The sequence below is a fragment of the Cavia porcellus genome, unplaced genomic scaffold (genome assembly GCF_034190915.1).
Source record: "Cavia porcellus strain 051 isolate PalLab524CR breed Dunkin Hartley unplaced genomic scaffold, mCavPor4.1 scaffold_8, whole genome shotgun sequence".
Taxonomy (NCBI): domain Eukaryota; kingdom Metazoa; phylum Chordata; class Mammalia; order Rodentia; family Caviidae; genus Cavia; species Cavia porcellus.
In genome coordinates this window covers 16544212-16562430 of record NW_026947491.1, presented here as the reverse complement: position 1 = coordinate 16562430, position 18219 = coordinate 16544212, and the positions used below count along the sequence as shown (strand labels likewise).

The 18219-nt window shown below is 47.9% G+C and overlaps 1 protein-coding gene across 1 annotated transcript in view; it reads right to left on the bottom strand.

Annotated features, from left to right (window-relative positions):
* Positions 1–2503: 2503 nt before the first annotated feature.
* Sh3yl1 (SH3 and SYLF domain containing 1) overlaps positions 2504–18219 on the bottom strand; it is a 30269-nt gene continuing 14553 nt past the window's right edge. Inside the window, exons 3-10 of the mRNA XM_003464994.5 lie at positions 16396–16509; positions 14421–14485; positions 8560–8672; positions 7262–7390; positions 5458–5620; positions 4780–4858; positions 4366–4422; positions 2504–2867 (exon numbers count right to left, since the gene is read on the bottom strand). Coding sequence (XP_003465042.2) covers positions 2677–2867; positions 4366–4422; positions 4780–4858; positions 5458–5620; positions 7262–7390; positions 8560–8672; positions 14421–14485; positions 16396–16509 — 911 coding nt within the window. The 3' untranslated portion in view covers positions 2504–2676. The remainder of the gene's footprint in view (positions 2868–4365; positions 4423–4779; positions 4859–5457; positions 5621–7261; positions 7391–8559; positions 8673–14420; positions 14486–16395; positions 16510–18219) is intronic.

The following is an 18219-nucleotide window of genomic DNA, read 5'->3' as shown; positions in this document are numbered from 1 at the left end:
TTTTGGGTATGTAAACATTGTGGGGTTGTGAAATCAAGCTAATTAGTGTATGCATCACTTCACGCACTTACCATTTTCTATGTTGAAAACATTTAAAATTTAAAAAAATAATAAAACAACAGGGCCAGGGAAATAGCATTTGCTTGATAAGTGCTAGGTCCCGAGTTTGATTCCCAGTACCCAAAAACCAAAACCAAAAGCCCCCCCAAACCAAACAACAACAAATAATAAACAAAAACAAAAATGAAAAACAGCTGGGCACAGTAGCCCACACCTGAAATCCCAGCACTTAGGCTGAGGCAGGAGAATCGCTGGAGTCCCAGGCCTGCCTGGGTGACACAAGGAGCTCAAGGTGAGACTGGAATGCTTAGTGAGACCCGGTGCACCAATGCTGAATGCCCACCTGGTGTCACTCAGTGCAGCGACCCAATATGGCTCCTGAGGTTCTTGGGGTTAAGGGCAAGAGGAAGAGAAAAAACAAAGAAAAGACAAGGCTGGGGTCAGGTGGAGCCCTTATCCTACTGATGGGAGAAAAGGAACTGCTCAACCACTGTAGCACCTTTATTTATATACTGGGAAAGATGATGTCAATTTCAGCCCCTTTGCCTAGCAACCCATTGCTTGACAGGCCTGGGCCCCTTGCCTTCTTGATGCTGGAACAACTTGTTTACATAGCTTGCTTTGGTCTATTTTTTCTGGGCTGGCTTTGCTTTAGCCCCACACATGTGATCCATCTCCACCTTCAACAGCTCGCTACAACTCAGGTGATGCATCCTGAGATGCAGATGGAAGTGTTCCTATTCCCAAGGTCAGCAAGGACTCTAGGTGACCTGGAGCAGCACAATGTTGGGGACCACTACGAAGTGGTTTTGAGCAGAATTTAAATTTTACTAATTGGCTTTCTATGTTTATCTGTGAGTCTGTTCTAGGCCTAGGCCCCTTGCCTGGCAATGGGAGTTGATTCATAGTAAGTGAACCTCTAATGAATCACTGGTCCTGGCTGAGGCCTGTAATGGCCTGTAATGCCAGAGATACCTCAAAGGGCAAGATAAGGCCATAGCTTCAGACACTCTGGCTCCAACCCTAATTAACAAGGTAGAGACTGCAACTGCAAAGATTACTCCTACAGTCTCACTTCTACCATGTCCTCATGATAAGACAGCACTACTAAATTAACTTGATTCATTACTTGGAAATGTCCTTGAAGTGACTCCCAAGGTCCTGCTCATTGCCTGCACTTTTCTCAGTTTCTCCGCCCTTTGTCCTTGGACCTAATATAAGTGGACTGACCCAGAGAATCCTTTGTCTTTAACCTCGAAGCCTCGAGCTTAATTAAAGGGTTTTGACCCTCCCAGAGCCCTACAAATTATACAATTTCTCACTTTTTATTTAACCTCCACCGTACACGGGTTTGGGAGATCGGGGATTTAGGACAGAACCTGCTAGCACACTGACGTTGATGTCACCGATCCCCTCACAGGCTCAGTGCATTCTGCGCTTTGTGTGATCATCTGAGAGGGGAGGCGGGGGGGGGGGCTGGTTCCAGATTGGCAGTCTTAGCGGCTGGCTGCACGCAACTACATGGGGCCAGTGCCCTCCACCTCAATAGACACAGGTCGTGGCTAGCACCATTCTAAACCAGAAGTCCACAGGAGCAAAGTGGAATGGGGATGGCATTGGCAGATCTTCACTGCACACAGCGGGGACCTCAAGTTTAAGCACCAAGGCCCAGTTTATGCTTGGGTTTTGGAGGCCTGGGCAGCAGTGCAGAAACAGACCGGACAAAGATCTCATCTGCCAGTAACAGATGGGGAGGGGTGGGGACTCAGCTAGGTGTCTGTGCAGGGCTCTCTCCTCTATGGGGTGGGGGTAGGGCCTCGGGACTGGTGTTTCAGAAGCTTGCAGAGGAGGTGGACCCGAGGCTATGGCAGCACCTAGGCAGGAAGGTGGAGGAGCAGGCAGAGATTAGCGTAGGTTCTTCAGGCTTTCTGACTTCCAGGTCAGGGGGTTTGGGGCCCTCGACCAACTAGGGTCCCATGGCTGCCTGAGAGGATGATGGACCTGGGCGAGACTTTCTCCTGAGGACTTTCCTTTGGGGGCTGCCACCTCTGACTCCCCCCAGCTAAGAGCAGTAATTGATTATCTGCAAAGTGACTTCATTGGGAACCCCTACTTGGAGATTGTGTGAGTGTGTGTGTGTGTGTGTGTGCACGTGACATTACAAAGTAGACCTTCTCATCATCCCTGTGCTTCTCTAATCTTCCAAACCTCATTAATCAACAGAATAAAAGTGACTGAAGCTCAGAGGTTCAGTGATTGACTCAAGTTCACATGAATTCAGCCCTGCCTGGGCCACACATCCGCCTGCACGAGCAGTCATGACACACAGCTGCGTCACACATGTAGTGATGTCTGAGGTGGAAGGCGAAAGGGCCACCATAGACACTGCAGGATGTTAACCACTAAGCATCGCATGTGATGGAATCAGTACAGTCTCCACAGATTCATAAATTAATCATTTATTTACAGAGGGAGAAAAGTATGAATTGGATTAAAAATTTGCAGCAGAAGTAATTTTAAACTTGTATTAAACAGTGCTTTTCTGGGTAGTAAATCCTGTGAACAGAGAAATAACTTTTTTAAAAATAATTTGCCATGAAGAAAATAAAATAAACTTTAATTCATGGTTACATAATTGGCTGGGAAAATGCCTGTTTGGCCTCGAAGTTTTCCTTCCCACCAATCGAAGTGTGAATCCGTTTTTGACAGCACTGTGATTCTGTCTCCAGCTTGAAAGGGCAGGTCGCCAGGTTGCTGCCCTTCAAAAGAATACAGTGCTGTCACCTCTGCTGGCTGGCTGGAGTCGCCTGAAACAAGACAGAGGATTCAGATGAGCTGCAATCTGCAGGGAAACCTATGCTTCTCTCCTTAGAGAGGAGCAAATACCTGGCAGGACCACGTCCCAAGTCCTCCCAGGCCAAAGCTAAACACTGTTCTCTATCGAACTGCGTGAACTGTGCTTGGAACTATTTGGGTTTGGAATAACCTATAAGGCGATATTATGATCCTGTACTTTTCCCACTTCAGGAGCAATCACTGCTATGGCCTGAAAGACGCCTCCCTGCATTTGGCTGCTGGAATCCTCTGCTCCAAGACAGCTCCATGAATTACACTGATCCCATGATGGCCTCACAAAAGATCCCATCTAAAACCTGGACTCTCAGCTGGGTGGGCTGGCTGACACCTATAGCCCCAGCACACTGGAGGCTGAAGCAGGAGGATCACTGGAGCCCAGGAGTTCATGATATCAGCCTGGCTAACATAGCAAGGTCCTGTCTCAAAAAGAAAACAGAAACTACCTCTGTATACCACTGGTGCTGAAGGTGCATCTCAGGAATGGCCTGAGGGTCAGGTGCGTCCTTCTCCCCAAGCTCACATGTCTCTGTTTCTGCGCTCACTGAGCCCATCTGCTCCCACCCTCTCCCTTCCCTCCCACTCCTGCTGCTCCTCCTTTCTGCCCCCCTCCTCCTTTAAGGTAATAAACTAGAATATAAAAATCTGGGCTCTGGGCTACTTTGGTGTAAACATTTGTACTTTGACCACTTTTCTCCCAAAGGACGTGTGTCCCAGGTCAAACCATTGCAGATAAAAAGTACATTTAAAAACCTGCTCTGGATTTCTGGCACCCCTAAGACCCAGCCTGGTTCCACTCAAGTCAACTGCTCCAGGACGCTTGCCTGGGACATTTGGCTCCACAAGCATGCAGCCAGGATGCCAGTGCTTTGGGACAGGATCCCCCATCTATCTGTATCTGCCTGATAGAATTTTTAAAAATTTGATACCTGATTTCTTGACATTTTATTTATGTAAAACAGTTAATTCCTTAACAGTGTATTAATTCAGTAGTGGATTGCTTTGTGACCTTTCTTATTTTGTGACTTTCATCCTTAGTGCCTTATTCATGCCTATAAGCAATTAATTCTTTCAAGAAAAGTTTCTGAAGAATGTTTAAGGAAGATGGCTTGAAGGACTATTTTTACTGTAAAAATTCTTAGTAACTTTTATGTAGTTCCCAACAATAGCGTAACATTTGAGTATGGAAAACAAATCCTTAAAAATAAAAAATCTTACGGGGTTCAGGCCCAGAAAAAGTGCAAGATTGGGCAGTCGTGGTTCTCAGCCCTCGTCACCTCATGGCTTCCACTCAGAAGCCACCAGAGGGTGGCAACACCGAATTTTTAGTGACACTTTGAAAACAGTGTAGACAGTGTCAGTCTCAGGGAGCTGAACACACCCCACAGATCTCTGGAACCTGCCAGATGGATCACAGGGTCTGTGATGGGTAATGATATATTTTTTATTTACCGACTCTCTCACGATAGCCAGGGAGCTCAGGATACAGCTTATGTTCATTTCTATTACCTGTTTAAAAAAAAAAAGGAGTCAAGGGGAGATTGAGAACATATCTTAGTGAATGAAAACAAATGAAAGAAACTTTAAAGATGATACTCTGTAGATATAAGACAGCATTTTATGAATGAGAACAGACATTTCCACCAATCACAGCAGCTGAGCGTTTATCTCATGATATACAAGAGACTGAATGTGTTTCTCACCAATACCCATTACTTTTCCAGTTGATTCTAAAGGGTAACAGTGTTTCTTGATTTCTTAACGATTACATTTAAGAGTTACTTAAGGATAACATTTAATAGTTACTTAATCATAATTGTATTTAAATCATAGCAAAAGTATTTAAATTACAACAAAATTATTTACTTTGAGAGCCCATGTTGGGCTGCAGGGGTCTTGATGACTGCTGTGGTCTTGATGCTGGTTTTGGAGGTAATTCTTTAGCCTACAAGAAAAGAGAATAAATATTCCCATTTCTGAAACCTGTTTTTACTTAGAAGTATGTAAGGATCTCTGCTTCTCTTGAGTTTATGCAGCAAATTTTAATGCTATGCACTCATTAATGAGACACCTTACAAGCTCACACACACTCTTTGGGGTCCCCCTTACCAGGGCTGGATAACAAGAGGTGGATGTGGACAGATGAGGGCCCTTTCCCCCTCCTGAGGTTCCTCACCAGGCCCCGCCTGTCAAATGTGCTGTGGTGGGGAGTCACGGGGGCAGGCTGTGACTCCTCACACTCAACACTTCAGTTTTCATCCTGAACAGCCCGGAAGGGTATCATGGTATGATGGGAAGAAACTACACAAAGCCTCACTCAGTGCTCCCTGATCTGGGCGAGGGGGCAGGTGCTCAGGACACCTGCAATCATTATCTTTAGTATTACAGTGCCAGGGCCCAGCGAGAAACACAATCACGGAGGATGAACTGTCCTTCAAATCTGCATGGGTGAAACCCCAAGGTCACACAGCATTTCCCTGAGGACTTCAGGTGGGACGGAGCATTGTACAGGAGAGGTCAGAGAACCCCGTGCCCGCGAATGACCTTTTGCTGCTCACGGGCGGCTCTCCTCATGTTGATGCGCTGCCCCTCCTGCTCATACTTTTCGGTGAAGGAATCGAGAATTTCATAGAGATCTTCTGCCTGAGCAGGCCGTGGCACATCTCCAAACAAAATGTCATAGGCGCGGATGTCCTGACAGTAAAACCTAGTCACAGAAAGGTAAGAACTGGTCTATAATAGACAGGGGTCTTTCCTGGCATGCACACATACATGGTCACCCATGGACCGCACCTTCCTCGCCCTACACTTAAACACTATCTGCAGGCCTGAGCCACAGCCACTGCTGGTCCACTTCAAACCCAGTCCAACGCAGTGAGCACAAATGTCCTAGAGTGTGCCCTTCCTGCACTGAGACACACACTTTTTCACACACACTTGCACTGTCACATGGAAGTGCCTACAGAAATGCACACACGAGCACAGACATTTCCCTAGGTTTTTTTTTTCCCTTCTGCATTTCTTACAGAAATGGTACTACACATGGGACTTTGCAATTTCACTGCAATGTTTATTTTTATCAAAATTAAATAAGGATTTGCCTTCTATGTTTGGAAGCCCTGCGATTCATTAAGCAGTATATTTGTTTTAGTTTCTCCAGGATCGGCTGAACATCAGTGGGAAAGTCTGCTGGAGCCTAGAATCAGGAGTTTTGGAAAGCTTTCTCTGTTCCCTGCAGTCAATCACAGCAGTGGTGAAAACCTCACTCCTGGTTCTGCAGGGCGAAGTCTCCTGTGGGCCTTGGTTCTTCTCACTGCTACCATTTCCCAATTTCTAGTTTCTGCCTCACGTTACAAATGTGCTGTTGATTTGCCCAAGTCGTGGCTGTGACTTTTCCCCAGGTCACCATCCCTGGTGTAGTCCTGCAGCAACAGCCCCCACAGGCTGCTTGTGGAAGAGCCGGCTCCAGCCAGCCATGGTCCTCAGATCTCACAGGGGTGATTTCTAGGCCTGTTTTGGGAAAAGCACCCACAGGCCAATTTCCCTTCACCTTTTAGGATTCCTCCAGACAAAAAGCCAAACTGAGCTGAGCACAGGGCACAAACCTCCAGCACTCTGGGAGGCCGGGACAGATAGACTGGCAATTTGAGCCCACCCTGGGTAGCTCAGTGACACTGTCTCAAGTGAAAATATAGGGGAGCAGGATGTAGCTCAGTGCACAGGCCCTGAGTTCAACCTCCCCAGTCCAAAGGAGGAGAAGAAAAAGAACAGCAGCAAAAATCTGAAACTCAAACTGCATTTTAAATCAAAATTGGTCAGTATTTGATGCAGAAGAAAGACAGAGGCAGAGAGTAATAGTGCGAACACTCTCATGCTGTTTCCACAGACCCTCATGTTTCTCTCTGTGCCCTCTACAATGCTTGGAAGATATTCTTAATATGACATCTTCCACTAGCAGAGTGTCTCCTAGTCGATAACTTGTGATCTCAGAATAAGTGGGAAAAGACATCTGCAGTGAACATATATGGTGATTACAGTCATGTTTGGCAAAACGAAGGGAAACTAAGCTGAGGAAAACACTGGAATGTGAAAACATCAAAATGCGAATGATTTTAGTCTTAAGTAGTGTTTTGTCCTCGCTTTTTTCCCTAAATAGAATTCTATAAGTACATGTTATTTTTATCTTGAAATTTTATCACCAAATACACCCTACATACATGGCCACCTCTCTCTGTCTTTAGAAGCATGTGCAAATGCACCCCATCAATTCCGACAGCTGCCTGGAGTGGTGAGGGCCGGATCCTCTCACCTGGCCCTCAGGTCCCCCCAGGAAGTGGTGGGCACTTACTTCCGGTTGGTTTCCTTCCTCTCGATCAGGCAGCTCCCTTCCAAAGAGATGCCAGCGAAGAGCCCCCGGGACCGGCAGTAGGTGAAGACAGCTGCAGGACTCCTGAGGGCCACATTGCCTTCCAGGTTCCTGTCGAGGACAGAGGGGGGATCGTGCTGCAGAGGCTACCCTGCCAGGCTCTCCAAGGCCTCCGCACAGCCTGGAGGGGTTGCCCTGAGTTGTCTGAGCTGCAGCATGACCCTGGCCCAAGATTAAGATGAGAACTACACAGCCAGGCAGCATGATGACATCGGGGCAGCAGAGGCTGGAACTAAAGCAGGAGTTCCCAGGGGAGACCCCAGGAGAGCCGGATCTGTATTCGTCTGGCGTGGAGCATTTCTATGCCCCTGGAGCAGACCCCTCTGGACCATTTCACTCCTGTGAGGTGTCTACAGGACCGTCTTTCTATAAGGCTCAAAGAACCCTGCAGCCTGTCAGGCCTGGACCTGCAATCCTGGCCTGCAGAGGGCTGAGCTGCCTGGAGAGCTCAGCAAGACTCGGCTTCAGACTTTATTCCATCTCCATTTGGGGAGGGTTCTTCTTATTACTGATTTTCTTTTCTTTCCTTTTTTTGACAGGGACTTACTGTGTATATCAGGCTGGCCATGGTCTCACTCTGAAGACCAGGTTGGCCTCAAACTCTTCATGATCCTCCCGCCTCAGCCCCCTAAGAACTGAGATTATGGGCCTGTACCACCAACTCTGGCTTCTATCTCAAAAGTTAAAAAGAGCTGGGGATGTAGCTCAGAGGTAGAGCACTTTGCCTGGGATGTGTGAGGCCTTGAGTTTGAGCCCCAGCACTGTGGGAAGAAAAGAATAGCATTTCATTAACAGAGGAGAAAAATGCACTTTAAATTTGCAAAAAATAAGATACATCCACTTCACATTTTCATGATGTAGTGTGAAAAAATATTTTTCTTTCCTGATCAATCCTGACCTTTATCAGTTAAGAAAGTTTAACTCGCCTTGGCTCAGCCTGGATGCCTGCCCTAAGTTTTATGGTTAATTTCAATAGAAGCCACAGCTTATGTTTCTGAAACACTTTGCTGCTTCTTGTGTATTCTGGTTTCAGATTTTCCGGTTCATTCCTCAGGCTGTATTCTGTGAATTTTGTCTGTTGTGACCTCCAAACCTCTGGTGAAGCATTTTAATTCAAATTTCTGCTTAATGAAAAAAAAAAAAAAAAAAAAAAAACAAACCATAGTTTTCTAGGCTTTACTCTGACATCTACTCTGAAAATACTGCTTGCCAGCACTCACCTTCCCAGGGGCCCCACTGCCACAGTGAAGTTGCCCCCTAGGGTCAGGTTCCCGCCTTTTGCAAAGGCCTCCACAGCCTTGTCATAGTTCAGAATTATCACGAGATCTGAGACCTGAAAGAGAGAAACCGCTCATTGAAACACTTACAGCTAACAAAACCTATGCTGAGTAAAACTCAGATTTACCATGTGCAGCGCAGTGCAGTTTTTATGCTGACAGGGCATACATGTGAACCTGATATGACAGAAGACAGCATGGCAGACACTGTGACACTGCTGCTGGTCCCCCTATGACAATGCTGGATCCGGGGACCTGTGGGCTGGGAGGGACGCTAAGCCCCTGACACTTCGAACTGTCATGGCCAACTGACAAACACAGGAGGGGATCACAGTGCTCTCTGAGATCCCAAGACAAACTCTCCAGAAGCCAAACCCAGAGGCCCTGGTCTGAGGGTCATACGCCCATCACCAGGAAACGCAACCCTGGGTAACTTCCTATGGGTCAGAGAGGCTCAAAAGCCAGGTATGAACCGGGTTCCATCAGTAATACCCCACCAGAATTGATTTCCCACTAACTGAAAACAGAAGGCAGAGATTCAGCTGAGTGAGTACAGCTCAACAACATGCAAACGGCCCTGGTCTCTCAGGGGGCCGAGCCCAGAGCCAGAGCAGGGCTGGGTGTCCCTCCAGCTCCATGTGGCCAAGCCTTGACCTTTGATCTTCCACACTTTAAGACTCAAGAACTGTCCTGAGGGCTGTTGGTGACTTTGCCGTATGTCCCTGGAGACCCAAGGCCTCGGGCAGGTGCCGAACACTGTGGGCGGCACGCAAAGCCTTGGGTTCCTTCTCTGTAAGCTGAGCATGACCCAGAAACCAGCTCCATGAGGATTGGGGGGTGGGGACGGAAGTCACAGTGAGGCCTGGCCTGGTCACCGTGGTCCAGGAAGCACACAAAGACCAAGCTGGCCCTAAAGGACGCCTTTGCTGGAATCTTTCTTTCACTGCTCCTGATGTTTCCAAATCAATGTTCCCCCTCTTAGCTTACAGAGAAATCCTGTCCTTGCCATGCAGGATCACACTAGAGAATGCCCCCTGGCACTGGCGGTAGGAGCCTGCTGCTGTACGCACACCTGGCCTGGAGCCTGTCTGATGCTGCTCTCCTGTGTCAGGATGGGTTCTGAGAAGGTCATGGGAAGGGGTGCAGTGATGAGCATGTCCTGGGCACGGCTCACTGCTCAGCCAGTGTGCCATGGCCTGTACCTCAACTGCACCTCTACCGGCAGAGGGGTATGCAGGCACATCTTGGCCTCTTCCCTCGGGCACAGGTGAGTTCCCGCCACTCCCCAGCTGCCTGACTTGTGAGCTCCATCTGCTCAGCACATCTCAGAGCACTTGAGGCCAGCACAGCTCTGGGCAGTAACCAGCCAAGTGCTGATCCATTTGTCCCTGTTGGTCTCTTCTGACGCAAGGGTAAGGTGATCCTGGGTTCTTTGGTGACACCACTGATTAGCCCAAGAACCGGGTCGCACTCAGCAGCCCATGGGGCCACGTGAGTTCTCAGCTGTCAGCCTTGGACTGGAGCAGAACAGATTTCGGCAGCCCCTATGCCACTGAGGGCAAGGACATCACTGCAGAGTCCCAGGAAAGTGCTCAAGGGGTTTGCACCAAGACTGATTAACTAATGAGAATTGAGGTTTTCAACTGAATAAACTCTTACATGTAAGAATGAACAGCGACAGTCAGTAGAAGGGACAGGGCTGTTCTCAGGAGGGCCTCCGTGCTCCTGACACTGTTCTGGTCCGGGCAGGGGACACCTGGTTCGAGCCAGTGTCCGTGAGTCCTGATGGCCTAGGCCCCATGTGGACCCTGGTAAGAAAGCGGCTCCTCCTAGGTCTGGGAGCCTCTGTGTATGGGTCATAACCTTGTGTGGCTCAGCTACTATCACCAAGCCGCCCAGTGGTCCTGATGTCCTCATGGGACACTGACTTGAGGGGCATTGGACAGCATTCTGGTCTCCATGGTTCCCCAAGGAGAAAGATCCCATCCACATTCTCCCTAGGAAAAACAAAATCAATCTCTCTCTTTCGCTCTCTCTCTCTCTCTCTTTTGATTTCAGTGAATGAAAGCAACACTAATCAGAATTGGTAACCAAGTGTGAATTCAGGCTTTTGGTTAAAGAAAAAAAAGGATAAATACAAAGACAGGTCATCCATTAGGGATTTTAGTACTTTGAGCTTTGCTCTAATTGTCCAGAGAAGAAAATACTAACAGCATTTAAAGCAACCCTTAGTATAATTTCCGTAGACCACTGACTTTCACAGAATCACACTTCTTTACCAATCTTCCTCTCCTACCAAAATAACTTCCTTCCCAAGGTGATCCCTCCTGCAGGTGCAGGCCATTTGCTAATGCAGACAGCTCTAGGGCCAGACAGCCAGGGAGACTGGCTGAGCTCCTGCCCCTCAGAGCCTGAGGGCCAAACATGGTGGCTGAGGGTATGGCCCCAGCATTGGGTTCCAGCTGAGTTTAGGGCCCTGGCACCTACAGCCCAGGATGTGTCCACGGTGGCCGGGGGTAGGGCCCTCTGTCCTTAGTGTCATGCAAGGTGACACAGGCCAAAAGCAGCAGCTGCAGACCTGCTGTGGAGGCCCAAAAGTTGACAGCAAGAGCAGGCTGGGAACACAGCCTTGAGAGGTGGCAGATTGAGGACATAGCCTTGAGAGGTGGCCTCTCTTCTGTAGAAGGAGCCCAGCCCTGAGACTATGATAAGGAATACACAGGACCTCTGATAAAATGGTCCACAGAAACACCCACTTTGAGCCAGCCTGCAAACCCCACCTCGTCAGCTGACCAGGGCCTTGAAGCAGTGGGAAATCACCTGTATGTACTTGGTAGAAAAGGAATTCTGCTTCCCAGAGCAGAGCCAAAGAGCATCTCAGATCAGATCCCTGGCAAAAATCATTATAAGAAGCATTCACTACTTCTATACAGGCAGATGGCAGACGAAGAGAATGGAGACCCTTGCACTCTGAGGGCTCTGTGACATCTTGGCAGTGTGGGCAGAAACCGCTGTCCTCCGGGCCACCCCCGTGTCTGCCTGGTGCCAGGTCAGGGAGGCAGGGCTCCCAGGAGGGGCCCAGGCCAGATCTCCTTGTCCACAGTTGACTGTCATAAATGATCTATCTGTGGGAGGCTGGTGGATGCCCTCAGCCCAGCATTTCCAGGGTTGGAGCACTTGCCTAGCATGAACGAGGCCCCAGGTTCCACCCCTGGCACTGCCAATACGAAAGGGAAACAGGAACTTGAAAAAGTCCTGAGAAGAATTTTCAGAGTTATTTCCCATAACATTAGGAGGATAAGCTTTGTGATCAAGTTTCTGTGAATGCCAACCATAAACAACCGGAAATATAACATTTATGGTCCAAGGGAGCAAGGTACAGCTAGCTTGACAGCTGAGGTCATGGGGATGAGGGCGTGGGCCGGACGTGGGCTTTGGTGTCCACACCCACTGCTCGGCTGTTCACCTGGCTACAGGGTGCAGACAACTAGGCATGGTTTTATACCATTCACTTCAGAGCCTTCCACTCGACTGCCAGACGGTGGGGCTGCCTCCTACTCATTCCTATTATTAATGGCTAGATCCCATAATTTCCAAAGAGCCATTGTGGAAATTCTCATTTGTGACTTCTAGGCTATTGAGATCTAATAGGGCCCTTATTACCAGCATTTTCTAAATAAGTGTTATTTGTCAGAGAGCCCTTGGACTCACATACAGGCATTGCAGGGTTGTAAACCTGGTGTGGTGGTGCATGCCTGTAATCCCAGCACTTACTTGGGAGGGTGAGGCAGGAGGACTATCAAGGTTTTGAGGCCAACCTGGGCTACGTAGTGAGTTCAAGCCCAGCCTGAGCTACATATGAAGACCCTCTTTCAAAAACAAACAAACAAGAAAAACAAAATCAGATAGAGGATTGTGGAAAGAGATACCTGGAGGGCAGACCATGTGGAGACCAGGAAGAGAAAGGTCAGCACCTTCCAGGAATCGGTCATGCTAGGACTGGGAAGATCCGACCAACAAGCCAACAGCCAGAGTTTCTGTAAGCTGTGCAAGCCATGTGGGGTCCAGGAAGAGAAAAGTCAGACAGCATCTCCCATGAGCCTGCCATCTCATGGACTGAGAATCACCAACCTCCATTCCCTTGTAAGCAACCAGTTGGTTCAGAGGACAGGCTGAATTGACAACAACTGAGGTAGAAAAAGCAACTGACCACTTATCTTGCTTGATTGACTTTGCAGTCCTGGGGCTGGCAATCTGAGCAACTATAGGGAGGGTAATATTATACAATATAGCAAATGTGGGAGATTTCCTTCTATCTTGTTTTTGAAATCCAATATTGGTCTCACTGTTCTGTTTTGTTCTGATTAACTGCTTTGCTTTATTCAATGTTCTGTTTACATTACATGTTCTGATTTTATTCTATTTTGTTTTTGCTATATTGTTTGATTTTGCTATATCTGATGGAATGGACAACTATCGTGACGATAACAAGATATACTATGGTAACCATTGTTGTTTTTCTAGTATCCTAATTTGAAATTCTGTACCAGTTTCACTGCTTTGTTTTGATTTGATTTATTCTGTTTTACTTTGTTGGGTTTTATTATCTTCAAAATTAAAAAAAAAAAAAAAAAAAAAAGAGGTACCTGGAAGGCAGAGCAGGAAGTCTAGCATGGGATCTAGAGAAATAAGTGGGGCATACTAAAAACATGCCTTCTCACCGAGCCACCTGAGGCTCCCCAAGGCCTGGCTGATTTCATGCAATACACAAATGCAGTGCTGATGAGTACAACTGAAATCTTTTCCTGGAGCGGGGGAGACAGGGTAGAGGGTGGGCCAGGTCTCCTTAAATTGCCCGGACTGGCCTCAAACTCCCTATCTCCTGCCTCAGCCTCCCAAATGCTGGGACTACAGACAGGTACCTGCAGGCATAGTTTGAAACATTCTTTTTATAAACTACAGGTTTATGCAGCAATGAGTGGAGAAAGTCAGAGGAAGAAGGCAGACGAGCTGGCAGAAGTGCCTCTTCTTAACGGAGCTGCGGATATTAAAACTGCACACAATGGTAGTTAGAGAGGAAACAATGAAAACTGAGAAGGAAACGATTTACACACATTAGAAGACTTGATTTGTTTAGTGATAAAGCAGCAGGTGAGTGATGAGGAGCAGGGCGGGGTGACCTACATTACCAGGCCTGGCTAAGCAGGGAGAACCTGGGGTGTAATTTCCAGGCCACATAATCACAGCAGCTCACCAGGAGAGGAGTCACAAGCAGCAATGCCACGAAACTGATCTGTACCCAAAGAGTCTAAAGGATTTGAATGCCAGATGTCACAGAGCTGTCCTCTGCCATCACGGTAACAAGCATGCAGCCTGGGCCCCCAGCTCTGGTTTCCCCAGCAGCCCACCAGCACCCCACAGACTGCCAGTTATCCTTTGTTGGATGCTGGGGTGCATGTTATACAAATGTAATCAAGATGGAAGCAGATGGAAGGGTGAAAGAAACCCTCCTCTCAAAGACAGGGAAGGAATCAGAACCATTAGAAAGCAGAGGTCTGGGATGGGGCTCAGTGGCTGGGTGCTTGCATGGAGTGTGGGGGGCACTGGGTGCAATTCCAAGCATCAAAAATAAATAAATAAAAGGAAGACAGGAGACAGGAGAGCGAGAATGAAAACACAGAGGACCATTTCCATAGGCGTTGGAGGCCAAGCAGAACACTAGCAAAACCTCTTGATGTTCAGGTGTGGGGTTTTGGGCCCCATAGGGGCACAGTGGCTGTGGAGGGGTGCTCGGAGCCACTTACCTCGATTCCAACTTCAAATCCCCCACCGAGGCCAGCAATCCCGATGGCCGAGGGTGCAGACCACTCTGAGGAGAACGAACAGAAATGTGTTTTAACAGTGGGACGTCCTCAGTGTATGAATAGGAAGAAAAATGCTAAACTCTAAATGATTCTGCATCAATTGTGACACGTTGGTATTTTTTTTCCATATTTTAAAATATTCTTCAAAGAGACATAAAATCATTTGAAAGTCCAGGCTCTCTCATCATGAGTTTCAGACTCAGAAGCTGCTGCTCTTAGGCTTTCCCTATCCCTTGCTGGAGTAAGACAGCTGGCTCTCACCCACTAAACACACACAACATTTGATGCTTTCAACTCTTAATATTTTTATAATCTAGCAGCAGCTGTAGTCTTTGCTTACAGTCCTATTATAGCCATAAGAGATCAGAAGGATTCAAGACTTTGTTATCCACACTCTTAGGGGTTTCATCATACTCCATAGTTTCCGTGGTGAATTTCTGAGGTGAAACTGTTGGTGTCCTCCTACGCCCAGGAAAGCTGAGGACATGGGCTGTAAATTCAGGATCATTAAACTCCTGACAAGATGCATTTCTTTGTGCTTGGAAATGCAGTACGATAATTCCATGTGCCATAAAGTGGCACACTTTAGGATTACCACATGCATATTTTTCCTGATATAGAAAGTTATGTTAAACAAGTCTAGAAAAACATATTTTTCCTTCGGCGAGGGGGTGGTGGTAGGGGGAGTGACTGGCCAAACCCTGGTGCCCAGCGCCCTCTGGCCACCGGTGCTGCCTTGCTCTCACCCGCTCACGGCTCCCTGTGTGCTTGAGACTTCTGATGGCAGAAATCACCGTGTGATGGGCCCATCCCCCTTCATTTCTAGAGTTAGAAACTATCCTGTGCCCAGGATTTGCATCTGGGGTGGGAACCCAACTTGCTTTTTTGGACAAGCACTCCCCCTCAATCCCCATCCTGGGTGCAGCTGCTGCCCAACCCCGAAGGATGGGGGAGAAATTCAGCTTCTGCAAGGAGAAGGAAGGCTCATGGAGGTGACAGGAAGAGACCTGGGATGGACCAGTCCTCCAGCTTCTCAGCCAGTCACCAGTAGTTGGAAGCCAAGGCCCATACTGGGGGCCTTCACCCAACTCCCGGAGCCTCCTGCCAGTGACCTCTGGAAGGAGCCTCTGTGGGGCTGGTTTTGCCTGTGAATATTTTGTACAGTGTTCTGGAAGAGAATTATGTTTTCTATGTTGTATGTGTTAAAAACAGCTACTAACAGAGCAATGTGTTCCCTTCTAGGACAGAACAGCAAGTGTTAAGTTGTATAAAATCTCAGCTGATCATGACCCCGACATACGTTTTTTTTTTGGTACCTGGGATCAAATTCACGACTTCGAGTTTGCCAAGCAGGCACTTACGTCAATGAGCTAAACCCCCGGCCCCGACACACATTTAAATAATACTGAAAATGTTGGTTCCCAGGACTCCTGGCAAATATATTTTAATTTCTGAAAAATCAAGTAATGGATTTTGCCCTGGAAGGTGATCCTGCTCCCAGCATGGTTCTGCCAGGTCTTGGGGCAGGGAGTTTCAGATTCAGTCTCCCTCATAGACAGAGAACTCACAAGCAGGCACTGCTTTTCACATTCACTTCCCTAATCAGAAGGCAGGTGCCTTCCTTGGGTTCATGTCCAGCATGGAAGCGCCCACCTGTGTGGCCCATGCAGGGTGTGCTCCAGGAGGAGCAGCCAGTGCTCCAGGAAGCCTACACAGAGACGTAAGACAGAGTTGGGTCTGCCAGAGCCCGGCCCAGCGGTGACCCAAGGGGACGCTCCCCATCTTCCTCACCTCCTGACTCTGCTGCTTTGTCCCATGTAGTTGGTGTGACAAGGACCTGCCTGACCCCCCCATGACAGCATCCACGCTGGCAAAGGAACCATAGCCAGAGGGGATTCTCAGGGGCCCCACTTACTTCCATCTGGAAGGCGTGCCAGGACAATGCCGCTGCCTCCCCGCGCCGTCACCAGGAAGCCGGCTTTGATCACGGACAGAATAGCCAGGCCTTTGGCCTTGGCAATAACGTGGGCTACAGAAACAGACAGGAAACAAAGTATGACCACCAGGAAGCTGGTGGCAGGACTTGGATTTTAAAACCAGATGGCTAAAATGACCTTTCATTGATATGAGAGTTGGGATTCAAGAGTAGAGATGATGTGATTCTGCCACTTTAGAGATTTTTAAGTTTATAAAGTGATTTGCTATTGTATTTACCACTAGCTTCCTGAAAATACAGTTCAGTTCCTCAATCACTGGTTTAGTTACATTTCACAGAGCTTGTGTACATAACCACTAAATGCCATCCACAGCACACCAAGTTCATTTACGCAATCCCAGGGAACACCAGGGACATAGCTGCAAGGAATTTAATCTATTATCATCCTCGACAGGTGTTCTGTCGAGAAGATGAGGTCAGATACTGCACTGCACCACACCAAAAGCTTCTGTAGATACCTCCAGAAAACAAGGAATCTCTAAGATAATCACACCATTTCAAAATTTAAATCAGTGACAGGCTCAGGAATCACACACCCAAGAGCCTGGTAGGTTGACACACAGAACACTGGTGAAGCCACTTTTAAGAAAGATACAGAAATAAAGTGGCCTCCAAGAATGCCAGTCTATTAAGTGTGACTTATTCTTGTACCTTAAGAGGTTACAAATACATTGCAGACGATGGAAAGCAGGAGAGAAAACCTGCTTCACGAAGGTCTCAAGGTCTGGACATCTTATTCAGAAGGCTCTACAGGTTCTTCCTGTCCTAGTTGCCCTTGCTTTGATGGCAACATTGGAGTCCCAGTGAGACTAGGAAAGAAGAGCCTCTCCCTGTCCATCTTACACCCCACCCCCAGGTTGGCCTCTCACTGAGGTACAGGGAATCAACCCCTCCCCGCTCTCCCCACCAGCAGAACACAGAGAAAGGCGAGACACAGTTGTCCATGGAAGCCACACATGCTACCCCATCCGGACATCTCCCATGCTCGGGGACACTGTGTACCCATTGGTCAGCGTGCATGGCACTTTCCAACCCCGCTGTGCAGTATGGCTGCTGCCAATCCAGAGTTCCTGCTTGAATTTTCCTTAGACTTGAAGGCAGTGCCTCTAGAAGGTGCAACAAGCTCCCTGAGCCACTTTAAATGGGTTGCAGGGGTTCCCTCTCCCCACCTTGCCAGTCTGCACAGTGAGCAGTGGGCTGGCTCTAGGATGGCAGAACCAGCCAGATGCAGCAGCCATCATCAGCATTAGGATCAATGTCGTTATGCGGACAAAACTTTAAAATCACTTAAGTGTCTGGTAAATAACTTCAGAAACTCTGGTTTAGGAAAATCAAGTTATTTTTTTTTTTTTAAATGGAGGATGAAGTTGTCACTGAGGTTAAGAGGGAAACCATTCCGAGGCATTGCCTGAGCTCATGTGCGTAGGATCTAGCTTTTGTGAGATGTCTGAAGTCATTGGTGTGCTAACAGGTAGTGGTCTTCAGAGGCTCGGTTCCAGGCCAGGACACGGGCCTGGCATGATCACAGACAGACCTATGAGGAACATGTCATCATCACTGGTGTCCCATTCAGCAGGCTAAACCTAGGTCCTTTTTAATCCTCCAGGGGCTCCTGATATACAGCTGTCTCGGGAGTCACTGATCAACATTGTCTCAAACCAGAGCAGAGTCTGAGTATCCCGTAGAAGAAAAAATAAGAAAATGACCCAATTCTTGTTCAAAAAAAGGTGTAGCTTGCTGCCG